The sequence below is a fragment of the Alternaria arbusti genome, assembly GCF_024043155.1.
Source record: "Alternaria arbusti strain BMP 1465 chromosome Unknown scaffold_4, whole genome shotgun sequence".
NCBI lineage: Eukaryota > Fungi > Ascomycota > Dothideomycetes > Pleosporales > Pleosporaceae > Alternaria > Alternaria arbusti.
The window spans coordinates 2,215,565-2,237,171 of record NW_026249944.1 but is presented as its reverse complement, the minus strand read 5'-3'; the positions used below and the strand labels follow the sequence as shown (position 1 = coordinate 2,237,171).

Here is a 21,607-nt window from a genome sequence, read left to right as displayed (position 1 = left end):
TCGTATCTTGTAATGCCAATTGAAGTAGTAAATGAGAGACCCCACTCTGTTTAGCGTCAGGAACGGCATTTCACGTAACGTCATCCAAAATGCATCCAAGCCGCTGATAAGCATCACTTGTCAAGACTGTCATTAACCCCGAGTTTATTTTCCGTCGCGATCTAGTCCTGCTTCGTGTTGTTTTCCTGGTCGTTGTCGTTGCTGGAGCACGTTGTGTAGATTTTCATCATTAATTCCCGAGGTCTTCCCCAAATACACCATGACTTCATTGCGCGCCCTTTCTCGATCACCTCTCCAATTCAAACCAACCATCTCAAGATCAAGAAACTTCTCTTCAAGCACATCCCTCAATGCAGACTTCACCCACGCCGTCATAGGCGGCGGCGTAATCGGCCTAGCCATAGCCCGCAAACTCCAACAACGCGACTCCGCCTCCACTGTCCTAATAGAAAAGCACGGCCACGTCGGCACAGAAACAAGTTCGCGAAACAGCGAAGTCATACACGCAGGCCTCTACTACGGACCCACATCTCTCAAGACCAAACTCTGTCTACAAGGAAAGGACATGTTATACTCGCTATGCAAACAACACGACATCCCGCACCGCAACACAGGAAAATGGATCGTCGCCCAAGACGCCGCACAAATGGACGCATTACAAAAGGTCCACGACTTCGCCAAAAGCATAAACGTACCCATCCACTTCCTCAGCAAAGACGAAGCCCACCGCCGCGAACCAGATGTCCGAGCCGAAGCCGGCGTCTTGGAAAGCCCCAGCACCGGCATCGTAGATTCGCACAGCTTGATGCAATACCTGCAAGGCGATTTCGAAAACACCGGTGGAATCTGCGCCTTCAAATCAACAGTCACATCCATCACCCCCCTCGATTCCGGGCGCAGTGGGTGGGAAATAACAACGACGGGAGCGGATGGCGAGGAAAGCAGCATAACAGCCGACACGTTGGTAAACTCCGCGGGTCTCTTCGCCGTCGACATCCAAAACATGATTTTGCCTAAAGAACGGCACAGAAAAGCTTTCTACGCAAAAGGATCCTACTTCTCCTACGCCGTCTCGCGGCCTAAACCGTCCACACTCGTCTACCCCGCCCCAGTCCCCGGTCACGGCGGTCTAGGAACCCATCTCACGCTCGACATGGCCGGCCGGATTCGTTTCGGCCCTGACGTCGAGTGGACAGACTCACCCACTGACTACACCCCCAACACCAAAAACGTGAAGCAAGCCATCGATGATATCCAGACGTATCTCCCCGGTGTGGATAGAAATGCTATTCAACCAGATTACGTAGGGATACGACCTAAATTGGGAAAATTGGCGGCGACGAGCGGGAAGGATTTCCAGGATTTTGTGATATGTAAGGAGGAGGGATACGAGGGGTTTGTGAATCTGTTGGCAATGGAATCTCCGGGACTGACTAGTAGTTTGGCTGTTGCGGAGGAGGTGGAGGGGTTGTTGTATGGGTAGGGGGGGTTGGAGAGGTTGTGTACGAGATGGTGCATGAGTATATTTTTCGGTTGAGTGTTTGTTGTCTCACAGAGTACCATGTCGCCAATTTGAAGCATTCGAATAGCTTCAATATCATGTTCCAAAATCTCATTGCTGATTAACCAGCTCTAAACAATACCCACAATATCTATATACATCCCCACCCTCAATCAAATACCCCTACCCCGCCTTCTCATCATCAATCTGCCTCCTCAAATCCTCCAACACCCCCTTCCTACTCTCCAAATGCCCCTGCAGCCCCTCAACCTGTTCCCTCACCGTCTCAATCTCCTCTCTAATGCCGCCCAACCCCTTAACCGCACCCCCCTCATCATTATCCAACTCCTTGAGCACATTCCTCTTATAGTCAAGCAGAAGCTCCAACTCGCGCTTCACAAGCGCCGGCTTACTATCCTTACTGCGCCCATGCCGCCGATTCTCCGCCTCCTTCTCCACATCCGCAATCTTCTGTTCCAGCTCGCGCAACTGCTTTTTCAAGCGCACTTCCTCCCAGTCTTCTGTTGTGCGGCCCCCGAAATCTGTGCCTTTGCCGCCGCGCGCGCCGTAGTTGGCTGCGCGGTCGCCGACGCCCAGGCGCGTGAGGTATGCGTCGCCGAATTTGGCTTTGCGGCCTGTGGCGGTGTTTTCGTCACGTGTCGCGGCCCAGCGCGAGTTTGCGTTTGATTCAATGTCGTAGTCTATGTGCGCTTTTTCGAAACTGGCGCGCAGGCTCGGGGGTACGCTGCGGGGGACGCGGAAGCCTTCGCTGCGTTGGTTGAGGATGTGGAGGAAAGCGAGGGAGGCGTCTTTGCCGACGCTTTCTCGCGCTTTGGGGTTGACGAGGTTCCAGGCGAAGCGCACGTCTGAGTCGGGCACGTTGTCTAGGCTGTCGAAGAGGCCGGACAGGCTGTCGAAGGTTATGTTGCCGTGGCCGTCGCGGTTGGCTGTGTATATTTCTTCGTATTTCGCTTTGTCAGAGGGCGACATGTACCAGTCGAAGCCGTCGCGCAGGCCGGGCGTGTCGTCATCGTCTTCGACGGTTTCGTAGGCGGGTTGCGAGCCGGAGAGGGCGCGGCCGGCTTGGACGAGGTGGGCTTTCGATTCGGGGACGAGCCAGTCGGGCAGCGCTTTTGGTACATCCATGGATATCTACGGAATGTTGGTCAGTCCTGTGTCTCCTTCATCGCCCATGCAGACAGACGTACCCCGTTGATCAGGTCAAAGATCAGTCGCATGGCGACACAGAACTCCTCAAAGTCGAGCTTGCCGTCATTGTCCACATCGGCCAGATCCCACACTCTCTCCAGCTGGTCATCGCGCAAATGTGAGTTCTTGAGCACGGGTGCGGCTTGCGCGCCGTCGAGGTGGGTGCCGCCGCCGCTGAGCGAACTGAATATCTCCCAGTACTTTTCGATTTCGTCTTGCTCGATGCGGTTCGGCGCCATGTTTGCGGTCGGAATTGGCTTGTCTATATCGGTTCGGAGAGGCGAAGAAGGGGAGGGTCGTGTACGTCGTGTGAGATTCGGGGGTGCTGGTTGGGGAATGTCGGGATGGCGGAGCTCTGGCCGCGCCTGCTGGGCTGGGGTACGTAGCTACCTGACGCTAGTCGTGCATCCACCGCCTGCCACTCCCATGCCTCACATGAATGCATTCAACATCACTGCAAAGGCAAAAGAACAAGCTTCATGTTATGATCTTCAATTCAGCTAGATATATGCAACAACTCCGTATTACCACCACTTCAAAAGAGCGATGTAAGTACAACCCAGATTTCCAGACACCCGAGTTTTCCCATTTAGTCCTGCGCCAGATGCAAAAGATACATGTGTCTCCAAAGGAAAGACGAAATGGCGTTACTGCCGTGCAGACATGTACAAACAACACCGCTAAATGCAATCAATTCTCAATCTTCTCCTTCTTACATCATGTTGGCAAGCTCGTGGTCAATGGCTTGCGTGAGGAAGATCTTCCTCTCGCCAGTGAGCTGCATTTGTAGTCTTTGTTCAGCAAGTGCGATGATTTGCTTGCGCGTGACCTTGTCCAGGTCCGCGTCCTTGAGGCAGGCTTGAACCGTCTCGATGATTTGGCCATCGGTTGGGCCGTTCATCATGCTCTGGAAGTTGGTTGTGCTGCCAGGCCGTGACATGCTGGCGCCATAGCTGAGAGGGCTGCGTCCACGGATCGGTGGTGTGGACGAGGCCATCAGGTTGTCTGAGCTCTGGAAGCCACCCATGCTCTGGCGTTGACCGTACGGTGAAGTGTTGTTGCCATTGTACATGTCGCTCATGTTGCTCATCGACATGACGCGACTTTGGTGTGGGTTGTCTTGGTACCGCGACATGTTCGAGTATGTCGATTGACGGGTTTGCATACCTTGGTATGGCCCAGGCGATTGCGGCGGCATGTGCGAAATGTGCTGCATGTTGGACATGACGGTCGAGGCAGGCTTGACAGACGAGTAGACGGATTGCATGTCGTTCATCTCGTATGCTTCGTCTTCGTACGCATTAAAGCCACCCTTCTCAGTGGCCATGCCTGGGAGACCGCGACGACCGGGAAGCTCATTGCGCTCGGCGTACTCGTCCCAGCGCATCATAGGAATCGACTTGGGGTCAAAGCCCTCATCATCCGTGGTGAGAACCTGCTTCGTGCCTTGCTCGCCGATGACGACACGCGTGTTACCCCACGAGAAGTCGTCCATGTACCAGAAAGAATACATCGGAAGTGCGAGTGAGTAGATAGGGAAGGCCAGGAGGTAGATGATCATCCATCCCACATGCTGCCATTGTCGCTTGATGATGAAGATGAACGCCTGAAGACCGTACACTGCCGCCAACATGATGATGGAGAACATGGGGAATTGACCTTTGCCAGTCGAGACGGTGTAGACGAGGTATACCAGGTATGCGCAGATGGATGGCAGGACGAGAGTACCGAAGAGATCGATGAAAACGACGAATCGCATCGAGAAACAACAGAAACCACAGAGATCCTTCAGGAAGACGAGTTCGGCCAAGTTGTGGATGGTTGAGTTGATCCATCGACGTCTCTGAGAGAGCAGAATGCTCCACGTGTCGGGGGCGGCTGTGAGAGCGTACGCATCGGGAATGAACTTGTACGACATGGCGGGGAAATGCTTCGTCATCAGAGTCGTCAGGTAACGATCCTCGCCGAGCGAGAGGAGATTCTTCTTGTGAAGAGTGTCAACAACACAGTCGGCGTAGTCCTTGATAATCTTGTCCGAGATGATGAGAGGCTTGCCCTTGTCGGCTGTGCGTAGGCGGTACATGGTGAAACTAGTACGAATTAGCACCATATAATGCAGGTAGGGTTGGGTACTTACCATCCGGGCAAACAGGTAACACTGCCGAACAAACTCTCAAAGGCCTTGGACAGATGATGCGAAATGTAGTACTCGTAGACCTGGATCATAGTCCACCATGACCTGTCTTCGTTTTCCAAGCTCGTCTCACCGCAGATACCGGCAATCTTCGAGTCGTGGGCACACGCTGCTACGAGACGGTTAAGAGCATCGGGCTTGACCATGGTGTCGGCGTCGATCATAAGCAAATACTCGTATAGTTCCGGGTCAACACCAATGATGTTGTTGACCTGGTGAAACATTTCCAGCTCCAAGGGGTTCATGGCCGAGCGGTGGTGGACGCGGTTGAGGAAGCTCATGAGCAGAATTTGGGAGTCGCGCTTTCCTCGGTTACCTGGCTTAGACTTGTGCTGTTCCGACTCCTTACCCATCTTGACGACGACAAGGTATGGTACAACATTGCCTTCGAATTCGTACAGACCAGAATAGACCTTTCCGTAGTTGAGCTGCTGGCTTCCCTCGCCGACCGACCAGAATGGAAGGGCAGGAGGGTCGACCTTGGGGTCAACACCGAGGATGTCGAGTACAATCTTGGGCGTAGGACGATCGTTACCACCACCAACAATCATTCCGTCGCAAATGACACAGATGAGTTTTCGCTTATTGTCGTATGAGAGGGCAGTCAAAGAGTCCAAACTCTTTCGGATCGAATCCTCACCCTCCGTATAGGCTGGCACCTGACAGATGACAAACTTATCTTGGTTTGCCGGGCGTTTGCGAGAGCCTAGTTGAAGTGCAGCCAAGAACTTGATGACAATAACCGAGCAGAGGATGATCGTGACAGCGAGTAGGATATAGTCGTTGACCTGGCACTTGGCTGTCTTACGGAAGTCGACTTCGCCAACGTAGAACAAGTTGTCAAGACATTGCTTGTTGAATTGTTGCGCATTATTGTTGAGGTTGTTGCTGAAGTCCTCCTTGAGGTTGGAACCGGCGTTGCTCTTTACCATGTCAATCAGCTTAGCATCGAGGAAGTTGTATTGGTCCTGGTCCCGCATGTAGTCGATCGTGGCGAAGTAGTCAGTCAAGTCGTAAACCCTGTTGTCAAGCCTGAACCACATGTGATTCAGATCTTCACCTTCATCTTTGATCGTCTTCTCCTCCCAGACGAGGGGTCCCTTTTTGAATTCCTTCATAGCCGGGAGAAAGACGTCAGGGTACCAGGTCTCGCTCTTCAGAGCGGCGCTGTCTGGCATGTTTGTCCTTGAGCCAGATCCATGGACAGCGATTGCGTTGAGATTCTCAGCGGTGGATTGGTTGAGTGTGAGCTGCAACACCCGGTTTTGAGGCGTGTCTTTGATCAGATTGGGGCAAGCGATGTATAGCGGAGGAACGACGTATGGATCCATGTTGGCACCAGCCATTTCCATCATTCGATCCCGGGTAGCCTCGGTGTTAGAGTCACTGTGCTGCTTTTTCCAGAAGGAGGTTAAGTCGTATACGACACCACGATGGCTGACAAAGTAGTCGTCCTCGCCTTGATGCTGTGACACTTCTTTCTGATTCCAGACCTTGTCCTTGTTTGGGCACAAGAGTTTACCGAAAGCGACAATGTAGAAGACGATGGCGGCGTTGAGCAACACGATGAGTAGGACCAAGACGAACTTCTCTCGCCATGCCATGCGAACATCAGGTCGCTTCATACGGCCAATCCACTTGAGGAGCGGTGAAGGGATCCAGAACGTGAGGGCCCAAACGAAGCCAACCCACATCCTACGAGTACCAGTGAGCGGGGTTTCCGTGACGACGGCGTTGCCACCAGACTCCATGTCGTAGTAACTAACACCTTTGTTCTCGTCGCCCTTGCCTCCTAGGCCGTAATCGCCAGGTCCCGCTGTGGGGAGGGTGCGCGTAGTAGGGGCGATTGATTTTGCATCTGCTGCACCTGGCACGGCCAGACTTGTGGAACTCTGGAAAGGGTTCTGAGGGGCCGCAGACATATCCGGAAGAGGCGGGAAGAATGCGCTTGCTGTAGGCGGGAGCGGGGTGGAGTATCCGTTATCCATGCCACCAGCTCCCATCATGCCACCCATCATATTCGGAGAACCACCCATCTCGTGCGTCTTCAGGTCGAGCTGCGACTCTGCCTCCCACCATGTGCCCTCCTTGACCCATACACGTTCTTTGCCGACCATGACTTCGCCGTTACTCCAGCCGCGCTGCAAGGTCCAGTTTTGGATGCCTTCTTGACCGTCCATGCAGCCCAACGGAGCGTATCGGTCGTAGAATTCATGGTGATCGAAATCGGCAGTGAAGTCGAGGTTGCGGTTACGACGGTTGGCCCACTCGGGCAGTCGCCACTCGCGAAGTTGTCGAGAGACTACACCAGCCTGCCAGGTGGAATTGAGGTCCTGGTTCAGCGAGGTGGGGATGACATCGGTGGGGTGGATTGCCAGTTGGAACCAGACTCTGCTACTGGCTACTGTCATGGCCAGGTCGAAACGGCCATACTTGCCCAGAACGATGCCGCTGCTGGGTACCGGGTTCAGGACCTTCTTCACAAAATTGTCCTCATCGGGTATCTCAAGAGCGAGCTTTTCCAACACAGCCTCGCGCTTTTCTAGGTCAGCTTCCTTCTCGCGAAGAGCGGCCCCGTTGATGCCGAGGTCTGCTGCGCAGCTCTGCATGGCCTCGCGCATGCCCTCAAGGACAGAATTGCTGACAGGCGGCACCTGAACACCATCATCGCGCATCTCGGCGTTGATGCCCTCGCTGTCGTCGAAGACAGTACGCAGCGCAATCGCTTTTCCCAGAGTACGGCTGGGGATTTCGACAACAGTAATGTTGACAATGTCTCCATCCTCCGATTCGTTGGGTGTCATCATACCGCTGCCCTCACTGTCGTCCATGGCATAGCCAGCCTTGGCGCGTTGGATGTCCTCCTTGATTGAGTTGTTGGCGTGGGAGATGACGAAGTCGACGATGGCTTCGTAGATACCACCGATGGCGACCTCGCGCTCGTTGGAGCCGAGCTTCTGGCGGAGAGTGTCTTCAGGCAGGTCCAAGAGGTTCTCTACATCTTCGCACACGGAAGCGAGAGATTCTTCATCCATGAAGTAGTCGAGTGTGTTGCCGAGCTTCAACAGCCCAGTCAGACAACTGATAAGTCTGGTCAGCTTTTGGCCCTTGATGCCAATCGCCTTGAGGTTGGCGCGGAAGTCTTCGGCAGCAGCGGCATCGTCAGCATCGGGAAGGTAACTGGGAGGGTCGTATGTTCCGGATCGTCGGAGAAGGGCGTAGTGATCGAGAGACTGGATGTCCAAGTACTCCCTCTCTTGCCTGGAAGCAGAACTTGAGTTGAGGTAGTAGAAGACATCGAAAGCGCGTGTGCCACTCTTGCCAGGGACTTGGAGCAAGCCGCGCTGGACGTCCAGGCCGGAGGTAGATAACTTGATCTCAGCTCCGACGACACCGCCAGCAAGGTTGATGGTGAAGACGGCAGCCAGGGCCGAGTAGCGGGGGGTGGAGGGGTTCTCCGGAGTTACGCAGTGTGTAAAGGCCTTGAGGGCTTCGAGTGCAGTGTAGAAGTTGCCCGGGAGGGACAGAGGCAGGCTGGAGACGAAGGGCGAGAAGAGCGAGGGGCTCGAGTCGTGCAGCGAACTGCGCGGGTCAGTGAATGATGGTGGATGCAGGGACGTTGGATACATACGCAAGGACTATGCAGCCGTCCTCAGCTCTCCGGCGGGCATGTTCCCATGCCTTTCGCCCCAGCTCGAGGTCGACGGTGCCACCAATGCGGTCGTCGATGATGCTCTTGGCATTGACCCATGTGTTGACGACCAGACTGGTGCTGGCCTCGAGGTTGTACGAGCGGCCGTTCTTGTAGGCGGAATTGAGCGTGTTAAGCAGCGTCGTGGTGGATGTCTGCGAGGGCGAATTGCCTGGGCGCGATGCCGAGGCGGACGCCGTCGAGTAGACGGACATGCGGGAGTTGTTGACGAAACTCATGGTTGCGGGCTGAGGCGGGTCGCCCCTTCCGTGGATGCGAGTACCGTTACAATAGCGAGGGTAGGTGGAGGGTAACCGCGTGTTGACTGCAGCTGTCTTGTCTTCCCAGAGGTAAGTGTCTGGGCGAGAGCGGTACGGGTCGCGTGTAGATGCAACTATTACACGGCGACGGAGCAAAGGGCCAAGCGAGTGGACGGATTAAACGATTGTATGGAGAAGAACAAAATGCAGACAGCAAGAGAGGCCTCGTGGAACGCAGACCGAGCAGCAGTGATGTTTGTTGGCTCAGGGCGAGACGCATTCCCGGCCAGCTGCATGGGGCATGGCGGCGTATGGTTAGACAGGGTTAGCAGCGTGACTAAGGCCGGGGCGAGGCAGCTCAATGCATCAACACCAGCCGGACATGGATGGCGAGTCTTGGTTTTCGTGGCCACTACCAGCTGCGGCACCGTCCCATGGGCCTGTGATACGAGCGGGTGGCGTGGATGCGATGCCAGCCCCTATTTTTAGCCCGGTTTACTCATGTCGTCGATATTTCCTGGCACCATATGGTGTGAACAAGCAATAGTCGGAGAATTCCTCACTCCATGACGGCCATCGCCATCTAATCGATAAGAGCAAAATCGACGGCGCATCTGTGTCTGCGGAGATGGCGCCCGACGTCTGAAGCTTGTAACATGGCGCGCACTGCAGGCACATCCCAATATCCACCTCACGCCCTTTCATCTAGCTCTCATTTGTCTTTGGCTCCATGGTTTCAACACGACCGAATCACGCCGGGACAATTTCAGATCTCGACCTGACGTCAAAGCGCGCCCCTCGTTGGGACCGACAAAATCAATCCTTGTTTCTCCATCGCGGGCGCTACCCAAGGGTCTACTTTATCGTGAAGTCACGTACACAGCCTCCCGCTGTCTAGAGCAGTGGGCCTCCACGCCGGCTGGCCCAACGTCTTCGGGCGAGCAAAAGAAACGTCGGCTGACGGCTGTCGAGCGACAAAAAAATTATCGAGAGCAGTTGGCGGCATGGGCATGCTCCGTCGCCGCGCAATCGATACGGTTTCGACGGTTAGTGCATTGAAGCGTGCAGCGATGATCGTTCCCGGGGGGCGCGCGACCGCTAGCACGCATGTCTGGTAGTGGTTCTCTGCCATGCGTCTCCGGGTCCCAGATGCACGTCTTCGCCTGGAGAAACAGGTGCAACGTGAGGGCAGTATCGTGCAGACGTGCTTCTCGGGGTCACGCCGTGTCGTGGTGCCATCCGACGTGCTGCGATGTTCACCATCTCTCACGACCTTTTCGTCGCATCAATAAGCAGGCGAGTGGAGCCGCAACGGGGATGCGAGGCAATAGGGCTGTTCAGCGTATTCTATTCTATTTTTGCGCCCCCTTTTCGTGATCGCTGGGTCTCCCAGTCAACACACGCCAAAAGGCGGCTGGTGCGGCGGCGGGCGAAGCTGAGCTAGAAGCATCGTAGCCCCATGCTCTCCAGCGCTCCGTCTGGTCCAGAGTAGAGTTAGACAGCATACCGTGCCGGCCCCTTTGCAACGCAACTCAACGGCTTTGGCTTTGGCATCCTTTACCTTCGTTTGTACACCCTTTCCACATTCGCTGATTGTAATTATTCCCGCCGCGTGTTTTTCTTGTTCCGCCAGTCCTGCCAGCAGCCCTGCGGACGCAACACCAACAACATTGAAGAGTCTCCACGACGCGCAGTTGCCATCCGACCGCCGACCGCGCCTGCCTGACCCCTCGGTCTCTCACTCGCTCCCACGGGGACGCGGCTGCCCACCATGGCTTCCAACCCGCTGCAGAACCCCTCGCTGCCCTCGCTGCCCCAGCACCAGCAGAACGACACGGGCTTGACTTCGGCCCTCGCCAGCCGGTACCACGCACACCTCCCCATTGCGGCCCTCTCCTCCCAGGGCATTGTCGCCATCAACACATGCACAGACGCGAGTCTCGGTGTAGATGGTGGTAAAGAGGGAAGCGCCCATCAGGCCGCCGAGGACCTCTCGCACAGGGCCTACACGCGCCTGGGACACCGCTCCGAGGACCAAGCCATTGTCTTCCTGTGAGTACCCCAACTGCATCTCTCTGACATCGCTAACATGTTCCAGTGGCGAGTCTGGCTCCGGAAAGACGACCATCCGCGGACACATGCTGAGGTCCTTCATGTCCTTCTCCCAGACACCGCTCTCCAAGAAGATTGAACATGCCAACTTTGTCTTCGATGCCTTCACCACAACCAAGTCCCTCACGACCCCGCAAGCCTCCAAATCTGGTCTCTTATTAGAGCTCCAGTATAATACCACCACCGCGAACAACGCCACCCTGCTTGGCGCCCAATTCCTCGCCCACCGCCTCGAGCGCAGCCGCATCGCTTCCGTGCCGACAGGAGAGCGCACCTACCATGTTCTCTACTATCTTCTCGCTGGCACCAGTGTCAACGAGAAGAAGCACCTGTTCCTCGACGCAGTAGGTGGAGAGGGTGCAGGCAACCGCACCTCGCTCGGCTCCAACAAGAGATGGCGCTATCTCGGACACCCCACACAGCTCAAGGTCGGCATTGATGACTCCAAGGGCTTTGCCGATTTCAAGGCCGCCCTCCGGAGGCTAGAATTCGGCAAAGAGAGCATTGCAGGCATCTGCGAGATCATGGCTACCATCATGCACATTGGTCAGCTTGAGTTCGAGATGGGCCAAAACACAACTCCTGCGCCTGATGAGAGCGGTGGATACTCTCACGAAGGTGGAGAGTCCATTACGGTTGTCAAGAACCAGGAGTCCCTAGTACCCATTGCCCAGTTCCTGGGCGTTGCCATATCCGATCTGGAGCAGAGCTTACGGTACAAGTCCAAGACTCTATACCGCGAGCGCGTTACCGTCATGTTGGACCCCAAGGGTGCCCGAGCCAATGCAGATGAGCTTGCCCGTTCTCTGTACTCGCTCCTCGTCACTTGGGTCATGGAGCAGATGAACTCAAGGATCTCAATGCCATCCGAGCAAATCTCAAACACTGTTTCCATGGTCGACTTCCCAGGTTTCGCCAACTTCGCCGCCACTGGATCATCACTGGACCAGCTCCTCAATAACACTGCCAACGAGTCCCTCATCTCGTTCTGCCAAGAGAGCTTTTTCCAACGGCAAATCCAAGAGCTGGAAGCCGAGGAGATATCTCTGCCGCCCATGGCCTTCTACGACAACACAGCCGTCAAGACCGGCCTTATGAAGCCCGGCAACGGTCTTCTGAGCATCCTAGACGACCAGATGCGCCGTGGCAAGACTGACATGCAGTTCCTCGAGGCCATTCGCAAGCGTTTCGACGGCAAGCACCAGGCCATTGTTCCTGGAAGCTTGACAGTCGTGCAACCCGGCAGCAACTTCCCCACCCCCAACACTTCGCCCACCTTTACCATTCGCCACTTCACTGGTGACATCGACTACAGTGTAGAGGGTCTTCTGGAGGAAAACGCTGAGCTCATCTCTGGCGACATGATGCACCTGCTCAAGTCCGCCCAGGCTCCCTTCGTTCAACAGCTCTTTGGACAAGAGGCTCTTCAGAAGATGACGCACCCCAAGGAGAAGTCAGCCATCGTCCAGGCTACTGTCAGCTCCAAACCTACACGCCAGCCCAGCATGGCGAAGCGGAAGGCCGACAAGACTGGTCGATTCGGACGTCAATTGAACGTATTCGACGAGGATGCCATTAGTGATGCAGAGAGCAACATCTCGGGCACGAAGAAGCCCGGTGAAGCTCAGAAGCAGACTGGTGCCGCAGGCCAATTCATCAGCTCATTGAGGACCATTGAATCGACAATGCGCAAAGCCAACGCCTACTTCGTCTTCTGCTTGAAACCAAATGACCGAAGGATCGCGAACCAGTTTGACAGCAAATGCGTCCGTCAACAAGTTCAGGCTCTGGGCATTGCCGAGATCAGCCAACGTCTTCGGGTCGCTGACTTCAGCATTTTCATGCCTTTCGCCGAGTTCCTTGGGCTTGCACAAACTGACCTTGCCATTGTTGGAAGCGACAAGGAGAAGGCTGAGATGGTTCTCGATCACAAGCCGTGGCGGGAGAACGAAGTTCGTGTGGGTGCCACTGGTGTCTTCCTGAGCGAGAAGTGCTGGCTCGAAATCGCCAACGTTTCAAACCTCGCTCCTTACGCTCGTGGGCCGACTGATTCCAACGACAATCTGCTTACACCTGATGCAAACCGATCGTACGGTGACGTGCGCGCTGGTCTCCTCTCACCCTCGCCTGGTGCTTTTTACGACGACAAGAGCGGTAACTACTTTGGCCAGAGGGATATCGATGCTCGCTCAGAGGCGCCATCGGGCATCACAAATGGCGACATGTTCCACGGCTTGGAACAGCCCAAGGCTATCGACGACGAGAAGGCTGCTGAAGCCAAGCTACAAGAGGTCGAGACCATTCCCACCTCAAGCAGTCGAAAGAGATGGGTGTTCATTGTCTACCTCTTGACATGGCTCATTCCCGACTTTGCTATTCGGTACATCGGACGTATCAAACGCAAAGACGTACGCATGGCGTGGCGAGAGAAGTTGGCTATTAACATGATCATTTGGTGGAGTTGTGCCTTCGTCATCTTCCTCATGATAGGCTTCCCCGCGGTCATCTGCCCGAAACAACACGTCTACTCTTCTGCCGAACTGACATCCTTCAACGGCAAGGATGGAAACGAGGCCTACGTTGCCATTCGCGGTATCGTCTATGACTTGGGAGAGTTCATCCCTCACCACTATCCGAGCATCGTTCCACAGAAGAACCTGGAGAAGTATGCTGGAAAGGATGCTACCAATCTGTTCCCCGTACAAGTCTCTTCTCTGTGCTTGGGCAAGGAAGGAAAGGGAATCAACCCAGCCGTTCAGCTGAACTACAAGAACTCCAACTACACCGACTCCGCCGTGAACAACCTCATCAGTACCACCGACATCAACGCGCAATACCACGACTTCCGATCCTTCACAAACGACAGTCGTGGGGATTGGTGGTTCGAGCAACAGATGTTCCTCAAGGCCAACTACATGAAGGGTCGTGTTGGATACAGCCCCGAATACCTGAAGACACTTGGAAACAAAGGCAACTCGATCGCTTACATGAATGGTCGTGTATACGATTTCACGGATTACATCCCTGGTGGTCGTGAGGTCAAGTTCAAGGTCGGCGAAGAGCCTGATGACAAGAACATTGATACTGATTTCATGGACCCAAGCGTTGTGGACATCTTCCGAGTTCAAGCCGGCAAAGACATCACCAAATACTGGCAGAACCTCCAGTTGAACGCGCAAACAAAGGCGAACATGGAGACCTGCATGAACAACCTGTTTTACGTCGGTGATCTGGACACCAGAAACTCGGCCAAATGTCTGTTCGCCAAGTACTTCCTCCTCGCAATCTCCATTCTCTTGGTCAGTGTCATCGGATTCAAGTTCCTTGCGGCCCTTCAGTTCAGCCGGAAGACCGACCCAGAGAACATCGACAAGTTCATCATCTGTACTGTGCCTGCCTACACCGAAGACGAAGAATCTCTCCGTCGCGCAATCGATTCCGCCGCCAGGATGAAGTATGATGACAAGCGCAAACTACTTGTCATTGTCTGCGATGGTATGATTATCGGTCAAGGCAACGACAAGCCCACTCCTCGCATCGTTCTCGACATTCTTGGTGTTCCCGAGGCTACCGATCCCGAGCCTCTCAGCTTTGAGAGTTTGGGTGAAGGTCAAAAGCAGCACAACATGGGCAAATGTTACTCGGGTCTCTATGAGGTACAGGGTCACATTGTGCCTTTCTTGGTCGTCGTCAAGATTGGCAAGCCTTCAGAAGTCTCCAAGCCTGGTAACCGCGGAAAGCGTGACTCGCAGATCATCCTCATGCGATTCCTGAACCGTGTGCACTACAACCTCCCCATGACACCGCTTGAGCTCGAAATGCACCATCAGATTCGGAACATTATTGGAGTCAACCCTACCTTCTACGAGTTCCTCCTCCAAATTGATGCCGATACCGAAGTCGCACCTGACGCCGCCACTCGATTCGTCGCAGCCTTCCTCCACGACACCCGCCTCCTTGCTATTTGTGGTGAAACCGCTCTTACCAACGCCAAGTCTTCGTTCGTTACCATGATGCAAGTTTACGAATACTTCATCTCCCACAACCTGACCAAGGCTTTCGAGAGCTTGTTCGGTTCCGTCACTTGTCTTCCTGGTTGTTTCACCATGTACCGCATTCGCGCTGCCGAGTCTGGAAAGCCACTGTTCGTTAGCAAGGAGGTCGTCGAAGCCTACCAAGAGATTCGTGTCGACACTCTACACACGAAGAACCTGTTGCATCTAGGAGAAGATCGCTTCTTGACCACGCTACTTCTCAAGTTCCATCCCAAGTACAAGACCAAGTACACGATGCGAGCACACGCCTGGACTGTCGCACCTGACAGCTGGTCCGTCTTCATGTCTCAACGTCGTCGCTGGATCAACTCCACTGTGCACAACTTGATTGAACTGATTCCGCTCACGCAGCTTTGTGGTTTCTGCTGCTTCAGTATGCGCTTCATCGTCTTCATGGATCTTCTTTCCACGGTTGTACAACCCGTCATTGTTGTCTACATCGGCTATCTCATCTACACGCTGGTGTGGTCCCCCGACATCGTCCCTGTCACTGCGTTTATTCTTCTTGGTGCCATCTATGGTCTGCAGGCTATCATCTTCATCATCCGACGCAAGTGGGAAATGATTGGTTGGATGATTATCTACATCTTCGCAACACCTGTCTTCGCCTTCGGCCTGCCTTTGTACTCGTTCTGGTACATGGACGACTTCTCGTGGGGTAACACTCGTGTCGTTGTTGGTGAAAAGGGTCAGAAGGTTCTTGTCACAGATGAAGGCAAGTTTGATCCTGCCAGCATCCCCAAGAAGAGGTGGGAGGAGTACCAGGCGGAGATGTGGGAGCAGCACACCATCCGGGATGACCGCTCCGAGGTGTCAGGATACACGTACGCCACCAGGAAGCCTTTCGGAGGCGGGTCTGTCGCTGGCTCAGAGTATGGAGGCATGACACCATCTCGCTCCGCGTCTCACCTTGGTCTCCCACGCTACGACAACCACTCACGATTGAGTCTTGCGCAGAGCGGATACGGTGCGGACAGCATGGAAATGTCGAACCTGCCAAGTGACGATGCCATCTTGATGGAGATCAAGGACATTCTATCCAAGTCTGATCTCATGAACGTCACGAAGAAACAGATCAAGGGCGAACTAGAGCAAAGGTATGTCAATCCCCATTTGTTTGCACAACCAACACTAACATCATCACAGATTCGGATGCGATCTCACGCTCAAGAAGCAATTCATCGGCTCAGCTGTCGAGTCACTGCTCATCAGCGGCCAGCTCTACTAAGCCGTTGTGCCTTTAGTTTGTCACGGCTTCGTTGATGCTTTATGACTCTACGTGTTGCCAAAAGATACCGTTTCGTTGCCAGTCACTCATACAGCCATGTCAGGCCTCAGCGCTTGGCTTTTATCGCTACTATTGTAATATCGACATTGCATTCTCTCATTGGGTCGGAGTTACAGACCCTGGTACGGCGTTGAATGTATTGGGATTAAATGGAGCAACACGTTTTGTGTTTTGTCGTCATTTGAGTGTTATTTGCGTCGGAAGGGAAAACATGGGTGTAGATTTGGGTTGTAGCATGAGAGAATAGCTATGAAGAATCGCATACAGATACACATCACACATTTCCCATGACTCATCCATTCATGCGCTTGTCCTTCTGATCACATGTTTCATCGGTCACGAGTAAAGCTTAAAAGAACAGATGAGTCAAGAGTCGTCATGCTACCAAAATCGAGCATGAAGAACGTCTGAAGATGATTCAGTGCAGGCGTCCATGGCAGTGATTGGTCCGAGCGCCTCCTACCCCTCCACAGCTAGCCGTTCGCCGCCCGCCGCCACACAGAACAATCGATAACTCGAACGGAATTTCGCAGCAGCCCGTGTGCGTTTGCATTTTCCTGTCACTCTTTTGCGGTCCAGGCCTTTGTTGGTTTACTCGGGACCCCTTCTCCTTCGGCTCCGCTTTTACCTGCTCCTGCCTGCACTGTGTGGCGCGCCTGCCTGCTTGAGCACTTGCGATTTCTACGGTGCATTCCCACAACCACAAGTGCCACCCGTCGAGTGCACCCCACACCCCAAGTAATACACCGCACACACAATGCCGCCCAAGAAGAAGAACAACAAGAAGGCGCAGGACGACGACTGGGAAGCCGAGCTCGGCGAGTCTGTCGCGCCCCAGGATGCCGCTGCAGCTGATGCCGCGCCTGAGGATGCTGCCGCCGAAGACGATGCTGCGGGTGGCGGCCTAATGGCGGCTCTTGCGAAGCGCGGCAAGAAGAAGAACAAGAAGGGCGCCAACACCGAAGTGGAAGGCGAAGACCCGCCTGTTGACGGCGCGAATGGAGACTTCGACGCCAAGGCACCCCAAGAAGGAACCTTCGACGACGATGACGATGATGTCTTTGCTGGAAACTACGGCAAGAAGAAGGGCAAGGGTGGCGCTGCTGCGAAAGCAGAGGAGCCTGTCGAGGAGAAGACGGACGATGCTCCTCGTGTAAAGACCAAGGCAGAGAAGGAGAAAGAAAAGAAGGAGAAGGAGAAGCAGCGAAAGAAGGAATTGGTATGTTCGCAGCATCTGCCATGTCCATTGCATGAGTGTGTACTGACCGCATGCTAGGCTGCGAAGAAGAAGGCCACTGGCCCTGCCAAAGCCGAGCCCGCGAAGGCTGCCGAAGCCAAGCCAGAAGCCGCTGCTGCACCCTCAGCTGCTACCGCCGACACCACCCCCGCTGCTGGTGGCAAGAAGAAGAAGCTCAACCCTGCGCTAGCTGCCCTTCAAAAACAACAGGAAGAGCGCAAGAGGAGGGAGGAAGAGATTGCGCGCGCAGAAGCCGAAGAGAGAGCTAGGCTGGAGGCGCTTGAGGCACAAGAGGCCGAGGAACAGAAGAAGAAAGAGGAGGCTAAGGCTCTGAAGAAGCAGCGCGAGAAGGAAAAGATCGAGCAGCTGAAGAAAGAGGGCAAGTACATGACAAAGGCTCAGAAAGAGGCCAAGGCAAAGAACGAACTCCGTCTGCAGCAGCTGCTTGAGCAAGGTGGCACAAAGGTTGCTGGACTTGCCGACGAGGCTGACAAGAAGAAGAAGCCAGTGTACGATGACCGCAAAAAAAAGAAGAAGAAGCAAGCCGAGACCCAACAGGAGAAGGAGGCTCGCGAAGCTGAGGAGGCCGCCAAGAAGCTGGAGGAACTCAAACTGGCCGAGGAGCAAGCCGCCGCTGCATCTGAGGCCGCAGAGAAGGCTAAACTTGACGCCGAAGCGAAGAAGGGCGAGGACGGTGACTCTGCCGACGACTGGGAAGCCCAAGCTGACGAGTTGGAGGGAGTCAAAGACAGCTGGGATGTCGATACCGACGAGGAAGAAGAGCGCAAAGCAAGCGAGAAGAAGGCCAAGGAAGAGAAGGCGGCAGCGGAGAAGTCTACAGCAGACGACGCCTCCAAGTCCAAGGATACCAGCTCAGACTCTGATTCCGAAGACGACAGCGAAGACGATTCATCCGAAGACGAGGAAGGCACTGCTACTCAGCGGGCCGAAGCCGCTCGTAAAGCTGCCGCCGCCGAAAGACGGAAGCAGGCTCACGAGGAGGCTCTTGCCGCGCGGTCAAAAGACAACCTGCGATCTCCCATTTGCTGTATTCTTGGTCACGTCGATACTGGTAAAACGAAGCTGCTCGACAAGATCCGTCAGACCAACGTGCAAGAAGGCGAGGCCGGAGGTATCACACAACAAATTGGTGCCACCTACTTCCCCGTCGAGGCACTTCAGAAGAAGGTTGCTGTCGTTAACAAGGACAACGAATTCGTCTTCAATGTCCCCGGTCTCCTAGTCATCGATACACCCGGTCACGAGTCTTTCACCAACCTCCGGTCCCGTGGTTCCTCACTTTGCAACATTGCCATCCTCGTCATTGATATTATGCACGGTCTTGAACCTCAAACTATCGAATCGATGAAGCTACTCCGAGACAGGCGCACACCTTTCATCGTCGCTCTCAACAAGATCGATCGTCTGTTCGGCTGGAAGAAGATCGATAACAACGGTTTCGAAGATAGTTTGAGCCTCCAAAAGGCCTCCGTTCAGTCCGAGTTTGAGGAGCGATGGACCTTTGTTCGCACCCAACTCCAAGAACAAGGTTTCAACTCGGAGATCTTCAACCGAAACAAGAGCATGTCCAAGTTCGTCTCCGTGTGCCCAACATCAGCGCATACCGGAGAAGGTATTCCAGACATGATCAAGCTCATCGTCAGACTCACGCAAGAGCGTCTGACTAACAACCTCATGTACCTTTCAGAGGTTGAGTGTACTGTGCTTGAAGTCAAGGTCATCGAAGGTCTCGGTACCACTATCGATGTCATCTTGTCCAACGGTGTCCTCCACGAAGGTGACCGGATAGTGCTATGCGGTAACCCAGAGCCTATAGTGACGAACATTCGAGCGCTGTTGACACCGGCTGAGATGAAGGAGTTGCGTGTCAAGTCGCAATACGTGCACAACAAGGAAGTCAAGGCTGCCATGGGTATCAAGATCGCCGCCGACGGTCTCGACCAAGCCATCGCAGGTTCGCGTCTGCTTGTCGTCGGTCCGAATGACGATGAGGAGGATCTCATGGACGAGGTCATGGGTGATCTAGCCCATTTGCTCAGCAAGGTCTCCAAGACTGGTCGTGGTGTCTCCGTACAAGCGTCTACCCTTGGTTCGCTCGAAGCTCTGCTTGAGTTCCTGCGTGTATCGAAGATCCCCGTCGCCACCATCTCTATCGGACCTGTCTTCAGAAAGGACGTTCTTCGAGCAGGTATCATGTTAGAAAAGGCCAAGGAATACGCCGTCATGCTGTGTTTTGACGTTAAAGTCGACAAGGACGCCAAGGCATACGCAGAGGAAATCGGTGTCAAGATCTTCGAAGCCGACATCATCTACCACTTGTTCGACAAGTTCACAGCGCACATGAAGCAGCTCGAGGAGCAGCGGAAGGAAGACTCAAAGATGTTGGCCGTCTTCCCCTGCGTACTCAAGCCCGTTGCTGTCTTCAACAAGAAGGATCCCATCATCATTGGTGTGGATGTCACAGAAGGCGCACTCCGAATGACGACGCCCATCTGCGCGGTCAAGAAGAACGCCACCACCGGTGCCAAAGAACTCGTCCATCTAGGAAGAGTGTAAGTTGTCCCATACCTTTCCCCTCCCTCCCCACATCACCTTACTAATCCTTTCAACAGCACGTCCATCGAGCGCGACCACAAACCCATGCAAATCTGCAAGCGAGGCCAGCCCTCCGTCGCCGTCAAGATCGAAGGCTCCAACCAGCCCATGTACGGTCGCCACTTGGAAGAAGACGATATCCTGTACTCTGCTATTAGCAGAAAGAGTATCGATACGCTCAAGGAGTACTTTAGGAGCGATGTTAGTCAGGATGAGTGGAAGTTGATTGTGCAGTTGAAGAATGTGCTTGATGTGCAGTAAAAGGTGGGCAGGCATGGAAGGGAGCTTAGGGGGATGTGATAGTGTGCAGAGGTGGTGGTGGTTAGATGGTGGTAGTGTATGATTTTAAAGTTTATTTAGTGTGTGTTTGACCACTGTCTTGTGGTTTCTTTTTTTCTTGCCTTTCCAGGCACGAGGCAATAGCATTTGTTTGGCGTTGTAGTGCAACATATTCATCTAAACTCTGCTTTTCGCAACTGGACTTTCCTCCTTGCATTCGAAGGTAGGATAACTTGATATGCTCACTCAGGCTCTCAACGCTATCCCGTAATTGACACCGTCAGCAAGCCTGCTGCGCGCATGGCGATTTGGCTTGGAAGACCTCCCTTCTCCGTGTCTTGTTTCTTAACCCTTTGGATGTGGCTATCTGACACTGATTCGTTCCGGTGCAGTCAAGGATGATCGCTCCAGGTGTTGCGCTCTGAATTCAACGCCCTGACCTCATGCTGAAGAGATGTCCGCTGGTATGCTCTCGATATCCTCCTTTCAACTTGCTCAAACTCCGATCATCCTCTTCGTCGTCGCTGGAAACTGGCTAGACCAACATGGGGCAGCGGTGCAGCATGCCAGATACCTCCACCGGAGCAGTTTGGACTGTGTGCTTGGGTCTGCATCGCTGTCGTAGGGAGACATGGCAACGATCGCAACGATTTTGTCGTACTCGGGAACTTGACGTCTTCAACAACTTTGATCTTCATCTGGGTTTTCGCGTCGACTTTGATAGATGAAGGGATGGGTTCGGTTGTCGATGATCTAGGCGACGCGTCCTTGGTGAGAGCTGGGAAGAGAGCACGCGCGATCTCGAGCGATAGGACTGAGGACATAATGAATAGGGAGCTCTTCTAAAGACGGCTTGTCGCGCAAGTCACGAATGCGCAAAGGTGGATTGAGGTTGAGTCGTTGCTATCGTTCAAGGATGTTGAATTTCATCACGACATGCACCAGCGCGAAGTTATACTTCATCGCGCCGTTCTCGTGCTGCTTGCGCAAGTTTGCGATTACGCAGGCGACGCAGTGGCTCAGTCATAGTTTTCGCAATCTTACCTTCATCCATCGTGAGCGTCGTGGTAGATGAGCCTCTACGGACGCGTGGGGGAGTGTTGGTGGTGTTGGTGTTTTGGCGCGATTGGCTGGGTCGGACCTGCGATTAGCGGGCGCAGTACTG

At 54.2% G+C, this 21,607-nt stretch overlaps 5 protein-coding genes across 5 annotated transcripts; 3 read left to right on the top strand and 2 right to left on the bottom strand.

The window, feature by feature from the left end:
- Positions 1 to 259: 259 nt before the first annotated feature.
- Positions 260 to 1,483, top strand: J4E86_004385 (uncharacterized protein; the record flags this gene model as incomplete). The annotated part of the gene is made up of 1 exon (XM_051444927.1): positions 260 to 1,483. One exon carries the CDS (start codon positions 260 to 262, stop codon positions 1,481 to 1,483), a length of 1,224 nt encoding a protein of 407 aa, XP_051304552.1.
- Positions 1,484 to 1,684: 201 nt separating this feature from the next.
- Positions 1,685 to 2,949, bottom strand: END3 (endocytosis defective- protein; the record flags this gene model as incomplete). Its single annotated transcript, XM_051444926.1, has 2 exons — positions 1,685 to 2,653; positions 2,710 to 2,949. 2 exons carry the CDS (start codon positions 2,947 to 2,949, stop codon positions 1,685 to 1,687), a joined length of 1,209 nt encoding a protein of 402 aa, XP_051304551.1.
- A 473-nt stretch (positions 2,950 to 3,422) lies between these two features.
- On the bottom strand, positions 3,423 to 8,834 carry J4E86_004383 (uncharacterized protein; the record flags this gene model as incomplete). The annotated part of the gene is made up of 3 exons (XM_051444925.1): positions 3,423 to 4,800; positions 4,848 to 8,486; positions 8,536 to 8,834. The coding sequence occupies 3 exons, from the start codon at positions 8,832 to 8,834 to the stop codon at positions 3,423 to 3,425; spliced, it is 5,316 nt and encodes a 1,771-aa protein (XP_051304550.1).
- Positions 8,835 to 10,626: 1,792 nt separating this feature from the next.
- Positions 10,627 to 16,250, top strand: J4E86_004382 (uncharacterized protein; the record flags this gene model as incomplete). Its single annotated transcript, XM_051444924.1, has 3 exons — positions 10,627 to 10,907; positions 10,954 to 16,119; positions 16,169 to 16,250. 3 exons carry the CDS (start codon positions 10,627 to 10,629, stop codon positions 16,248 to 16,250), a joined length of 5,529 nt encoding a protein of 1,842 aa, XP_051304549.1.
- Positions 16,251 to 17,067: 817 nt separating this feature from the next.
- Positions 17,068 to 20,424, top strand: J4E86_004381 (uncharacterized protein; the record flags this gene model as incomplete). The annotated part of the gene is made up of 3 exons (XM_051444923.1): positions 17,068 to 17,529; positions 17,587 to 20,120; positions 20,181 to 20,424. The coding sequence occupies 3 exons, from the start codon at positions 17,068 to 17,070 to the stop codon at positions 20,422 to 20,424; spliced, it is 3,240 nt and encodes a 1,079-aa protein (XP_051304548.1).
- Between the last annotated feature and the right edge of the window lie 1,183 nt (positions 20,425 to 21,607).